The sequence below is a fragment of the Hydra viridissima genome, unplaced genomic scaffold, assembly GCF_058129835.1.
Source record: "Hydra viridissima isolate aposymbiotic clone 2 unplaced genomic scaffold, HvirCarnegie_v1 scaffold_10, whole genome shotgun sequence".
In the NCBI taxonomy this organism is placed as follows: domain Eukaryota; kingdom Metazoa; phylum Cnidaria; class Hydrozoa; order Anthoathecata; family Hydridae; genus Hydra; species Hydra viridissima.
Genome location: NW_028324309.1, coordinates 11,358,244 through 11,372,095, shown reverse-complemented (window position 1 = coordinate 11,372,095; position 13,852 = coordinate 11,358,244). Strand labels below are relative to the sequence as shown.

Sequence of the window (13,852 nt, the reverse complement as noted above, 5' to 3'; positions counted from 1 at the left end):
TGAAACAAAAAAGTTTTAGAAACAAAATTTAATGATACAAAACAAAATTTCAATCGATGAACTTTCTACAATCAAATCCCAGTGAATTTTTGCAAATGTTAAAAAAATATTTTGAAGAAGAAAAGAAGTAAGTCCACGTCCACATCATTTTAAGACCAAACTCTTTAGAACTTTAAGTTTTTTTTTACTTTTAAAGATTTCAGGCTAAATATCTTTTAATATTTAACTTGAATACAATTTTACTACTCTATCTTAGTTATATTTATTACTAATAATCATATTTTAAAAAATATACTATTTACAGGTTATTATAAAAGAAAGTCGTTATATATAAAGTGAAAATATACACATTAGTTTTCGTTAAATTAGTCTTATGCTTTTTAAACTGCAAAGAACGGTTTTAATGATTCAAATATTAGTCTAGCCATTGTTTCATATCCGCGAGGCTTCAGATGAAGACCGCCTTCAAAGAACTGGGCTAATAACTTTTGGTTATTTTTATATCTCCCTAACATGTTAGCTAAATCACATAATATTACATCTCCCTTATGATCGTATGCGTAATTGCGTAAGTTTTCGTTTAAAGTTTCGCGAACCTGTTTCATATCTGCACACATTTCAATGGACTCACAAAATACTTCAGGAACCGTTACTACAACAGTTCGGCAGTTATGATGTAGAGCTATGTTGTGTATTGACAATAGGTTTTGGGTTAATTCTGTAGCAGAATGTCGGCCAGCGTGTTTTCTATTATAAATATCGTTAGTTCCACCTAAAATAATAACCCAATCAAACTTCTTTCCTAAAAGAAAAAACAAAAACATTTTTGTTATTTACTTGTTGTTAGTGCCCATTAAAATGTAGGTGCCTAAAACAAAATAGTTAGCATATTTAATCTTGGTTCTTAAATCAAATTTAAATATAGGTAAACATTTTCGTACTTGAGTTATCAAAGATTTGTTCCATTCTTTTTGGCATTTCTCCAAATGCAATTTCTCCATCTCGACCTTCGTTCTCGACAATAAAACACCGCTTTTCATCTAATTTATTCAGTAAATACTGAAGTTTCATTGTATATGGGTGATGACTTTTGCCTTTGTTGTAATACCCTCGTGTAAGAGAATCACCAAACGCGAGAATGTTTACAACTGAATTTGTTCCTTGAAAAAATACCGACAGTTTTATTTAAATTTTTGGAACAAATTAATTATCCATCTTTTTATACTTTTATTGCTGTTATCAATATTATTTTTACTTTATAAATAATATAATTATTGCTGTTATCGTTATCGTAAGTAAAATTTTTGAGAGTCACCTTTTTGTTGTTTGCAAGTATTTTCTATCTCCTCAATGGAATCTAGAATAGAATTATGCTTTATGTCTTTGATGTATAATCTAAATTATCTATATAATAGAGAAAATGAATGTTTTTTGCTCAGCTCTAACTTTTTATAACATACCTTTCTGAAAATATCAAAATGATCGAACTTTTTATTCGAAATTATCATTTATTAATAAGCTAAGTTTTTTGAGTCCCGTTTGTCATTCTAATTTTTTTAATTCTTCTTTTGTACCTTAACCACTCAAAAATACCGCAAACTTAAAAGTTTAAGATTATGCAATAAAAGATCTTACCTATGAAAACACAAAATATTATCTAATATGACGGAGATACCAAAAGTATTCAATAAAAAAATTAACCTGTCCAATACATGTCTTCCATGTTCATTACTGTATCAATGTCCGTTGAGCTTGTGACTTGTGGATTGTTCATAAATTCTCCATGGAGTTGAGTTGAAAATAACTTGTTTGTATTTGGCTGAGACGGGTGATCGACTTTGCTAAATGCTGTCGTTGTTGGAGAGTAAAGGCTCTTAGTTGAATGCTTTGGTGGACGAGTCCCAGAAAAACTAGATGCCGTTTCAAGTTCGTGTCTCAAGCTGCTTATAGTGTGATGCTGAATCATAAACGGCCTTGGGCTTGGAAAAACAATGGCGCTAGCTTGCTGCCTTGAAGTTGATACAACCATGATCCTTTCTTTTGGAGGTGTTGTAGTATAAGGGGTTGATTTTGTTGCAGCACTAGTTGGATTTACCGAACTGTATGTATAAAATCCACCGTTATAGTTAGGAAGATATTCGTGTGGTTCGGTTAATTTTAGGTTGTAGAAAAGATTTGTCTGGTCAGACATATCTGTTAAAGAATTTGTTCCTGTCGAAGTAAACGGCATTTCAGCTGTCCTTAAAGGCTCTTGTTGCATAAGATCATGATTTTGATTAAAAGATGGTGAAATGTTGGTCATCACTCGAGAGTTACCTTTTTCCAAAAACCTTTCAACAGGAATACTGACTGAATCTTCAAAAGGTCCGTAAATACCCTGAGTCATCAAGTTTAATGGTTTGTTATAAAAAGTTCCGTTAAGAAAGGAATAATTGACACTATCATTATTAAGGTTATTCGATGAGCTTATGGTTGGATTACCTATGTTTGAATTTTTTATAGAACTGAGACGTTCTTTTGAGAGATTTTCTAATGAAAAACTTGAAAAATTCTGAAACTGTCGTTTATAACCTGTTTTTTGTATGTTGGGTGCTGTTGGTTTGTAAAAGGTGAGTGGTGCAGATATAACTGGGTTCAACTCTTCAAAGAGATAACTTGGTGGTTTTTTTGAAAAACTTGAAATCGGCAAATTTAGACTATCCTGGGAATCAGAGTTATCTCTATCAAAAGTTTTGATAAATTTAGACTGAGTATCGTTCTCTTTATGTTTGACTTGATCTGTTAACTCAGATCCATTACCAAGTTCTTGTTTTTTTATACTTTTTGAATTTGTAGCGTATGTTAAGTTGAATGTAGATGAATTTTCCAAAAAATAATTTTCCGAATTTTTAGGTATCTCTTTTTTTTGGAGCGTGTTTAGCTGAATATTTTGCTTTGCTGGATCTTCTTTGCTAGAAATACCTGCAACCAATGGCGAAAAGGTATTGTTTTTACTTTTAAGGTCATCATTATCTAATTCGTTCTTTATCAAAGGTATGTTTTGTTTTGGTAACTCTAACTCATGTTTTTTAGGAATAGACTCATCTATGCTCAGCAAATCGTCAGATTCATCGTGTATATATCTTGTCGGTAACAGCTGTTGTACTGGTGTTTTTAACTCAGCTGTTCCATCTGAAGAAGGGAGCCATTTTTCTTTTTTCTTTAGATGAAAGCGTTTATTACCGGTTATTGGATTTGCACTGTTTATTGTCAAATTTGATTTGAACATCGAATAAATCTTACGTGGTTTTGACTCTGATTGTTGATGACGAAAACTCTTGGTTCGTCCGCTTATAATTGTACGATCATACAGAGCTTTTTGAGTGGAATTGATCTAAATCGTACAAAGCAGATAAAACTCTTTCCTTTTATTGTTAAGTTAATAGAAAATTATTATCGAACCCCAATTGCTATTTGGAAAAAAGAATTATGCAAATAACTGATTGCTTCTCGATCATTATTCTTGGCCAAAGAAAAAGGGTAAAACTCATTTTATTTCTTTCTATAGGGATTTGAAAATCTGTTTTTAATAATTACCTCATCGCCAATGACCGGAGTTAAATAGTCATCTTGTTGTTCTGTTTTTGTTAAACTGGCATCCTGTGATTCAACTCCTTTATTTGAAAATCCACTTTGTAGTATATTATCATACATCCGTTCATACTGATCATTCAACGAAGACGATGTGGGTTGATCTGATAAATGACTTAAAGATGGTGAATTTAACTGCTTTAACCGAGATTGCTCTAAACGTCTTAATGTCAGAAGACGCTCCTTTAAATTCTTCAATCTTTCCAGTTTTTTTTTACGAATCACATTTTGCAACACTAAGAATAAAAGTCGTTCTCTTTGCTTTTTGCGGATTTTTTGAAGTATAGCAATTTTATTATCGCCATATAAACCAGCGTTATTTTTGACATCTTCTTGCGCAGCAGTATCTTTGACATCTTCGTACGAAGCAGTATCTTTGAGCCCATACAAATCAGGATTTTTATTAGGGTTTTTATCTCCATAAACACCATCATCAAACCCTTAGAATAAATTAAAATAAAAAAATAGTTCAAGCCGATTGTATGAAAAGATTTTTGAAGATTAACTGCAGGTGTAATACTTATATGAAAAATAATTTAAATACCAAAAATATTTATGTTTGTCAATTGTAAATTTTATTTATTAAATTTTTCAAACGCTACATTTATTGGTATTTGTAACAAACCAATTTCTTATCCTTTAACATTCGAATACAAGTTTTAACATTCGAATATAATTTTAAATTGATTAAAAGTTTTGCGCATATCATCCTCTATATTAAGTACGTGAAGATTATTTGTAAAGCAATTAAATAAAAAAAACATACTTGAAGAGAAACTGGAAATATTTGAAGAGTTTGCAGAAACGGATAAATCTTTGTTCCCGTTGAAATTTTTCTCTTCTGCACTTTCGTCCAACAAAAAATTATTCACGAAATTTTTTTCTTTCTGGTCCAATCCTTCAACATCTAAGTATTGTTGATCAATAGAATCTTGCCAGCCAAGGCTTTGGTCCCCAAAGCGATTCAGCTCACTTATGGCAGGAACAGAGTATAATGTATCCTTTTTATAATTTATAGAGCCTGGGTGAGGAATTTTATCTCTGAATGAAATATTAGATTGGTTATTTTTTTCATAAGTCGAGTTTAATGTGCGCAGCTGTTTTATTTTATCTCTGAATACATTTTGCCGAATTGTTTTATGGGCTTTGTTAGTAGGATGTTCGGTAACATTCGGTTCTTCGTCTTCTCCGCTTAATTCTAATTGATATCTCTCAACGCCGCTACTACCGCTTGCTGTGTCTGTTCCAGATCCTTTTTCAATTGTTTGTTTATCTGGAGAGTTAAAACTTTTATTGTTATCAAAAGATGTTGGTTTTGAAAAGTCATATTCTTGCGAAACCTCAAACAATTTTTTTCTTCTCGTTGAAGAGTAGAAATCATTAATATTTTTATCCATCTCTCTAAGAATATTTTTAGGGTGTTTAAAAACTGATTTTTGAAAATCAAAGTGGGATGTGTTAAAATGAGGTTGTATTTGATTGTTCGTTTTATTTATTGGATTTAAATTCAACATTTCTATTCTGTGCTTTAAACCTTCAAGTGTTCTTCTTGCTATGGAATTTTCTTCATACATACTTGTTGATGGCACAATGAAATTCGGATAAAAGTATCTTCTAGTTTTAGCATTTGGTCGAACACTGCTGCTACCAGGTTGTCTTTTTTTTTTTAATTTTTTTTTTTGAACTGTTGTTTTATTCTGTGGGGAGTGACCGTGATCATGCATAACTTTAGGTTTTATGTTTGAATTTACAGAATAATGAAAACGTGGTGTATTTGCATTTGTGGTTTTAATTTTTACAGAGCTTACTTTTCCGTCCGATTTATTATCAATTGTTCCTATTAGTTTTTTTGGTATTGCTTTTATATTGTTCATTTTTTCTTTCCCAATATCGTTAATTGGCGCATTATTTTTAAGATGATCAAAAGATAGTAAAGATTTCAATGGAAGTGTGAAAGTATTGCGGACATCTTCATTGGCTAGATGATCTTCTAAAAGCTTTTGAGATACACCGTTTGTTACATCACTTTGATTGCTTTTTGTGCTCGTAGATTTAACGTCGTGACTAAAGAGCTGTGACGTTTCAAGTAAAGTCGTAGCATGTTTGGTAGATTCATGTTTTAGATGTTGGTCCATTGGCTTTTCATCGTCAAATAATTTTAGTGATGTTTTTTTTTGTTTTATCAAAAAATGATAATCATCTTTATCCACATTTGTTTTTTGAGTTTTGGTGACGTTTAACAACTCCGACTTTTGCTCTACACTTGAAAAGTTCAGTTGTGTTAATTTATTTTCGTACAACGCAGGTCCAGTAGTAGTTTCTGCTAATTTTTTTTTATTTCCTGTATTTTCGCCATCTACGGACTGGTTTTGATACTTTTCTTTCCCCAAAAAAATTTCTTTTTCTAGATTAATATCTGTGTTCTCTGGAAAAGATTGAGAACTATTTTTTATAGGGTTCACGCGTTCGCTTTTTATTGAATGTGGAAATTTGAAACCAGAGTTTATAAACGCTTGTCTACTACTTTGATCAATATAAGAATTAGCTAATTGGATATCTTCTTTTCGCTCTTTTGGTTTATCATAGAATTCCGATTTCAAATGATCTATACTGTCGCTCTCATTTGTATACTTTCTGTTTTCTTTGTCAAGTATCTTCCTTAACAGCTGATCAAAATCAATTTCATGTAATCTCAATACCATTATACCAGATTCCTCAACGTTTTTCCCTCTCTTTTTCGGATGCCAACTGCTCAAGTTGATTACACTTGATGATCCTTTTTTGTCCCTCTTCAGATGCCCTGAAGATTTATCATCAGGAAGAACATTAATTGTTTTCTCTTTTATAAAAGTTTGCTCCACAAAGTTATCCTTTTTATTTTCTTTAGCATCTGGGTCGTCTGATGTAATTATCAAAGAATACTTTTTTGTGGGCGAGTATGGATCTTCTGGTATATTTTGAACCGAGCGAAACGCGGATGATCTTTTGTGAAGTAAATCTACAAATATAGAATACAATTATAATGTAAGATAAACAATATTATTAAAAGTAACACGAAACAGTTAAATTAAATGTAAGATATACAATTATAGAATGAAAATTTATACACAATTAAGACAGATTTTCAACAATATTTTTTATTGATTTTCAAGATTTTGTAACAATATTTCAAGAACTGAATGAGGAGTATCCGTCTTATCCATTTGCGCTTACAGGCCGTCTGGAAATAGGAAATATTTCTTTTTATTAGAAACAAATAACACAGTAAAAAATAATACGATAAAAAATAACACAGATGTTAATGTAAGAACAATACGATTTCATGCAAACCAAATCAAAGTAATATTTTCATCAACCTCTATAGCTTAAACATCATCTCCATGCAACTTAAACATCACCCCTATGCAGCTCAAACATCTTTTCGTTGGAAGAAAGACTTGGAAGAAAAACTTCTAAGATATCTCGACCCACCCGGTGGAGATATTTTAGAAGTTTTCTTTTTATACGTAAAGCAGAAAAAACGTTAAAATATTTAAAATAAAGTTACTCAAAATAAGTTTTTGAACACCTGTAAATTTTTGTTTTTTTCTAGTTTTTTAAATAAAATTCCGCGTAAAGTTACTTCTTTTTTATTTATTACAATCTTTTCTTTGAAATGCAGCTGTCAGCAACTATAATGTATAAACTATGTATAAATGTATAAATATATATGTAATGTATAAACTTTATCGTTGTAACAAAAATAAAACCGTCAATAAAAAAAATATATATTCCATCGATTCCATTCACAAATTTTTCGGGCCCAAATTTAACATGAAAAATCAAAAATATTCATGAAAATGATAAATATTTTTTCCTTTCATTTTCCAAACAGTCACCATGGAAATTTCCAGTTCGCTCTCTATAATGGATTTGATTTTATTCAGGTTGTTACTTTTTCTAAAATATCTCATAGTTTTTAAATCGGACATCTAGAGGTTGAGTACAGTGTTGTAGCAGGAAAAAAAAAACCGGGTTCAATGATCAATAATCGGGCACTTAAGAAAAAGAACTTGGGTAAAACTTTACTCGGTATAATATTAAATCTTAAAAGAAAAGAATTTTTTAAAGAGTTTAAATGAAAATGGATATTAGGGTGGCACATATTTTTAAAATTTCAAAACGCTGAGTTACCACTAACGCCATAGCCCCCAACTTTTTCATCATATTCCAATCAATATCAAATGAATGTGCGATGTTGCAGTTTTCAAAATCTATATTTTTTCAATCGGTTATCAAAGTCGGAGCTTTTTAAAAATTCCATTTTTTGCAATTTGTAATTTAATAATCGCAATAATTATACTTTGAGAAAACTAAAAACTCAATCAAAGTAAAAATTAAATAGAAGCAAACTGAAAAAACTTCAATCAGTAAAAAGAAATTTCGTTAAGATGAAAAAAAAATAAATATCAATTTAAAAGATAAATTATTAACGTATTTCAAGGCTTTATCATTAGAATATAAGATACATTCGAATTTTAAAAAAGCATTTTGAAATTTTCATTCGAATTTTAAAAAAGCACATCGAGTTTTATCATAAAAACAGAGTTCGACTATGAAGTAGAATCAAAAGAGTACAAACATGTAGAGGTTTTTAAGTTTGATCATGAACCCAGAAAACCTTTCAGACTTATTATACTAAGATTTAAAACACAAAACACAAAGAAGTAGAAATAGAAATATATTAGAAAAATAGAGAAAAAATTAAACTCTTTAATTTTTGTAAATTTCAATTGAAGAGAATTACACTTACCATTGATCTCATGCCGCTTTGATTTTCTTCGACTGGTAAGAGGTGATTTCTTTGCATTGTGAGAATGTATGAGCAGAAGAATAAAAAGAAGAAAAACTCTCATAATAAATAAGGTTCATATTACGTCATAAACGACGGTTTCTACTACTCGTCTAAGTGAGTTCTTCGACATCAGATTGACATTTAGCTGAAATCCGGAAAATTATGTTAATATATTGTGTTAAAAAAAAAAAATTCAATGGGTGAAGGCAAATAACCGCGTTAATTAGTCGACTTATATTGCGGCAAATTGCAGCGTTAGCGACTTCGGTTTGAGCGCATGAGCGCCCAGCTCCTCTTCTGCACAATAATTCAAACAAAACGCAGACAAACATTTGTTTTAATTTTTCAGTAGCAAAAGAAACATGCCGAGAGATATAATTGAAAATAATCAACGTTTGAAATAATAAAGGTACACTAATGACTTATTTGTGCATTGACAGTGGAAAATACTTAATGAATACCCTAAATTGGTTCGTAGTTTAAATTTAACTGTTCACAACAAAGACAATTTGTAAGCTATATGAAAAGTAAAAACTAAAAACTAAAAAAACTTTGATTCAAATTTTTATTAATTTTCATATTGGATTTTCTAGATTAACTCATCACTTGCATTTCGTGATGAATCCTTAACTCGTAAAATTTCGTGAAATGTTATAGTTGAATTTAATGTCAAACTATATTTCAACACGGCTGTACACTTTGTCTTCATTATTTATAAGTATCATTAATATGAGGACTGCCATTAGAAACCCTTAAGTCCCTAATAGAATTTGGCTATCGTAATATAAACGATTTTACCGTGGTTGCCACCACGTTAAAGTCGTATATGTGACTATAACCACCGGTGGTTGCGAGAAATCTTTACCTGGAACCACTATAATTATAAAGGCATCTAATGCTACAAAATGTCAGATAAAATTTTATCTACTGTTGTAATGCCACAAAAATCTAATAGCGTACCCAGAACCAACAACGTTTAAGCAAGTGTTAATGCAAGCAAACAATATTATAGCAAGCAAACAATACTACAGCAGAATGAACAATTTTTAAGCAAGTGTTTTAAGATAAATGTAAATGGGTATTTAAAAGACTTGAAAAAGCTTTAAGATTTTTTTTAAAAAATCAGCTGTAGCGAATGACTAAGTCAAAACTTTAAATTAAATTTACTGAAACTTCATCAGTTATCAGTTTTTCATTGGTGGATCATCAGAAAGTTTCTTGTTTTTCAGTGGTGGATCTTCGAATAATTTCCTGTTTGGGCAGAACGAATTACCACAGTTTAAGAATACGAACACTTTTTTATTAGTGCATAATTATAAATAAACATTTTGTCAATTATTATCTTTTTAATCGCAGAACATTTTCGTTTTAATTTTCTTTCTGAAGATTTGTATGTATGTATGTATGTATGTATGTATGTATGTATGTATGTATGTATGTATGTATGTATGTATGTATGTATGTATGTATGTATGTATGTATGTATGTATGTATGTATGTATGTATGTATGTATGTATGTATGTATGTATGTATGTATGTATGTATGTATGTATGTATGTATGTATGTATGTATGTATGTATGTATGTATGTATGTATGTATGTATGTATGTATGTATGTATGTATGTATGTATGTATGTATGTATGTATGTATGTATTTATAACATATAGTATAGTATATAATTTAAATGATTTGCGAATAGATTTAGTATGCTTTGAAACAACCTAAAATTGTGCTAAAGCATCTGGCCACCACAGCTCTACCAGACAGAAGCAAGTCACCGAAACGTTACTTTTTGTTAAATCCGAAAAACATATCTGAAGGCGATTCTCTATAATCTTTGAAGTCATGGTATTTACTAACTAACCAGCTATAATCATTGTTAACAAGAATAACCTAACTCATTTTTACAACATTCATAAAAAATGAATAAAATGAAAATCAATGAAAAACGGAATGTGGCTCTCAAACGCATGAGCCTCATTTGAGAGTCGCCCTGAGAGAGCCCCGCAATAAGAGTCACATTTTTCATCTTTTACAAAAGAACCGCACCCTAATTTCGTAGTATTAAACGCACATGTTCACTCATATTTAATTTATTTTAATTCAATTAATATGATAACAAATTATACATAAGTCTTAAGTACTATGTGAATTCTCTCACATATATGAATAAAATGTATTTAAAAGAAAGAAAATACAAAATAACTATTGTACAATTTTATTAACAAAATGTAATAAAAGTTCATTATTAAAAGGTATAACATACAAGTTTGCTGATGGCGCAGTGCAGTGGCGGATCAAGGGGGGTTAGGGGGGGCTATAGCCCCGGGCCCCACAATTTTAGGGGCCCCGATTCAAAGTAAATAATTTTTTATTAACTCTGAAAATTAAATCTTTTATTAACTTAAAAGAGCCAAAGTTAAATTTACTAAATTATCTGAAAACAAAAGCACAAAAATAAAATAACTGTCAACAAAAACGCTGCATTATATATTTTTTTCCGGTCTTTGACAACGAAGGAGCGCAACTACTTCTACAAAAAAAACTTAGCTCGTTTATTGAAAAAGACTATTCGGATAAGAACAAAAGAAAGGTAATTAAAAAATTGATCAACGGAGAAAACCAAGTTGGTTCTTTAAGCGTATCCGACAAGTTTCGAGTGAATACATTTTTTGTCATTATTGACAAACCTGTGACTATAAGAAGTGATGGTTACAACCACGTAAATAAGTTATTTGGATTTCTATCGAAGCTGTTAACTATTAGTACCATGGAATTGCTAGTTAGCGCGAAAAAAATTGTTGACGTGTACTCAAATGATTTAGAAGATAGTTTCATATTTGTAATAAAACAATTTGTAACATTATTAAGGTTGCAGCCTCCGGGGTTTTTTTCGCATAAAAAAGATAAATCTGAGACTGAAAACACATTGATTCCTCTGGATGTTTTAAATTGGATTGTTGAAACCGATATTATTGATGTATTTCCAAATGTTTATATAGCATATCGCTTGTTTCTAACTATTCCCATAACAAATTGCGAGGCTGAGAGATCATTCTCTACTCTTAAAAGAGTTAAGAACATGCACCGATCAACAATGGTCCATAGTCGTTTAAGTAATATAGCAAGATTAACTATTGAGTCAAAATTATTAGAAACTTTGGATTTCAGCGATGTGATTGCAGAGTTTGCGGGGAAGAAAAGCAGAAAAAAATCACTCAACTTAGTTCAATAAAATAAAAATAAAATTTGTATATAAATAAATATCCGTGATAGCGTTTTCAAGAAAGTCTTAGTTTTACTCATTTTTGTCGTTGTTAGTGGAACGGGGCCTCCTACTTTTAAATAGCCCCGGGCCCCGAAAAGTCTTAATCCTCCACTGGCGCAGTGTAAATACGCTCGGATGTTTTTATAATCTAAGATGAAATACAAGATTGCGTCGCAAAAAATACATTTATTCTAAAAAAAGGTTTCATGCTGGAAATAAAAAATTATTCCAAATTTTTTTTTCTTTCTTTGTAATGAAAACTTGCTATAGATAAACGAAAAATAGTTTTGTTGCCTGATATAATCTTTCTTATTTCTTTCAATGGAAGCCAAACGTTAAGAGATTTCCACAGAAAGGAAGGAAGTTGGAACATCTCTTAGCAAAGTTTACAGAGTCAAAAACAGTTTGAAAGAATAAGAACATGTCAAACCTAAGCCAGGATCAGGAAGAAAGCCTTCAGCTGACAAATCCAAAAGAAGTAAAAACTAAAAAAGTTATAACTTTTTGCAAAGCAGTTGGTAACTTTGAAATTATCAAAACTTTAAACAGAAAATTTGTAAGACAAAATTTTGGTTACATTTTTATTTTAGGTTACCTTAAGCAAATTATATAAAGAACCGAAGGCTGAAGAACCGTTAAACTTTTCCAATTTTATTTTCAATAAAAGACAAACAAACAGATCAATGCCGCCATTACAATTACGACAGGATTTGTTCCCTTCATATTTGACGATGTACATTTAACTTGCACTGCTTAATCCTCTTGTCTATTTTCACCCTCCAATTTTTTTGTTGCCTTAAATATTTTCCGATTCACACTCTGCACGGCCGGAAATCATGTGACGAACTCTTTCTTTTTGCTTGCCTCAAAAAGAAAGAGTTTGCCTCAAAACTAACCCTGACATTTGAAGACTCCACGGGAAGAAACGGCAGGGTCACATTTTTTCATTTTGAGATAAATCATTATTAAACTTTTAAACCTTTATAAGTTTCGAAGTTTTAGGAAAATTTAGAAAAACTTTAAATATGCATCAAATCATTTATTTGATTTGAATTCAAATACAAAATATGCTATTATGGTTAGTAAAGCTAGAAAGTGTAAAAAGTCGAAACTTTCAAAATGTGACCCTGCAGTTTCTTCCCGTGGAGTCTTCATTTATTTTTCTAGTCATAAATATAAAAATATTTTTAATCATAAAAACAAATGTTAGGATCAGTGTTGAATAATTTTTGTATATAAGTATTGATGCTCTGTATGTGCGTCATTTATATTGTCTAGAACTTTTTTACTTTCGTTGCGCACTTTAAAAAAAAGTTTTTTTTTTTTTTTATGTTAGCTTTCTGTTTGTACTTAGGAGTTAAAGTAACCCGGAACGCACCGGAACCCGATATAGCGCGAACATCTTGATCATGTAGTTAGCTGCTATTTCTCGACCTTCTCGATCAAAACAATCAAGGAAAAAAAGAGGAAGCAAATTGTTTACCCCAGCTTGCTATCATTCATTCGACAAGTTACGCAGTATTACCAGTTACCTGTGCAAGTGGTACCAACAATCATTTCATTAGTAAACAGCGAAAGCAGTAGTAACCATATTGATACAACTTATAAATCCATAAATGCATCGTCTGTGCCTCATATTATAATGACAGGTGGGTTAATCGACCAGGCAGATATCTTCAGTAAATCAAAAATCAAAGTGAATTACTTGGAATTTGTTAAATGCTGACGTAAGACTTATTTATTTTTGCAAGCGATCCGCCGGCCTGAAACATTTCTTTACTATGAGTGGAGAACTATGTGATTGTAATGATACTCCTGCTCTTATCATCAAATTTTGAAATATTCACCACGTGCTCATGATTGGCGCTTATTCATTGATGTATCTAAATTTAGTATAAAGCAATTCACAATGACAATCTACATCTGTTCTCGTAGCTACAATCAATATACACAAAATATTATTGTTTTATTTGCCTATGCAATCCTGCTGAGCATTACACGTGGAAAAATTGGTCACTGCGCCAGTTCACAATTTCTGGCACGAGCAATACAGCCAACTTTTCTTTAGTTGATTGTCAAATTGCGATTTTGTCATCTTGCCACACACAAAACTAAG

General features: G+C 30.9%; 1 protein-coding gene across 1 annotated transcript; it reads right to left on the bottom strand.

Annotated features, from left to right (window-relative positions):
• Positions 1-243: 243 nt before the first annotated feature.
• LOC145181003 (uncharacterized) lies at positions 244-8,763 on the bottom strand. Its single transcript, XM_080055980.2, has 7 exons — positions 8,423-8,763; positions 4,397-6,628; positions 3,577-4,070; positions 1,702-3,373; positions 1,316-1,357; positions 942-1,160; positions 244-802 (listed from the first exon to the last, which is right to left on the bottom strand). Exons 1-7 carry the CDS (start codon positions 8,523-8,525, stop codon positions 381-383), a joined length of 5,184 nt encoding a protein of 1,727 aa, XP_079912106.2. The 5' UTR covers positions 8,526-8,763; the 3' UTR covers positions 244-380.
• Positions 8,764-13,852: the final 5,089 nt, after the last annotated feature.

Coding starts and splice junctions, on each gene's coding strand:
- LOC145181003 (XM_080055980.2), bottom strand. CDS start 8,525: ATGAGAGTTTTTCTTCTTTTTATTCTTCTGCTCATACATTCTCACAAT. Junction 3,374..3,576: donor CTCCGGTCATTGGCGATGAG/GTAATTATTAAA, acceptor TGTACGATTTAG/ATCAATTCCACTCAAAAAGC. Junction 803..941: donor ACAAATCTTTGATAACTCAA/GTACGAAAATGT, acceptor TTTTTCTTTTAG/GAAAGAAGTTTGATTGGGTT.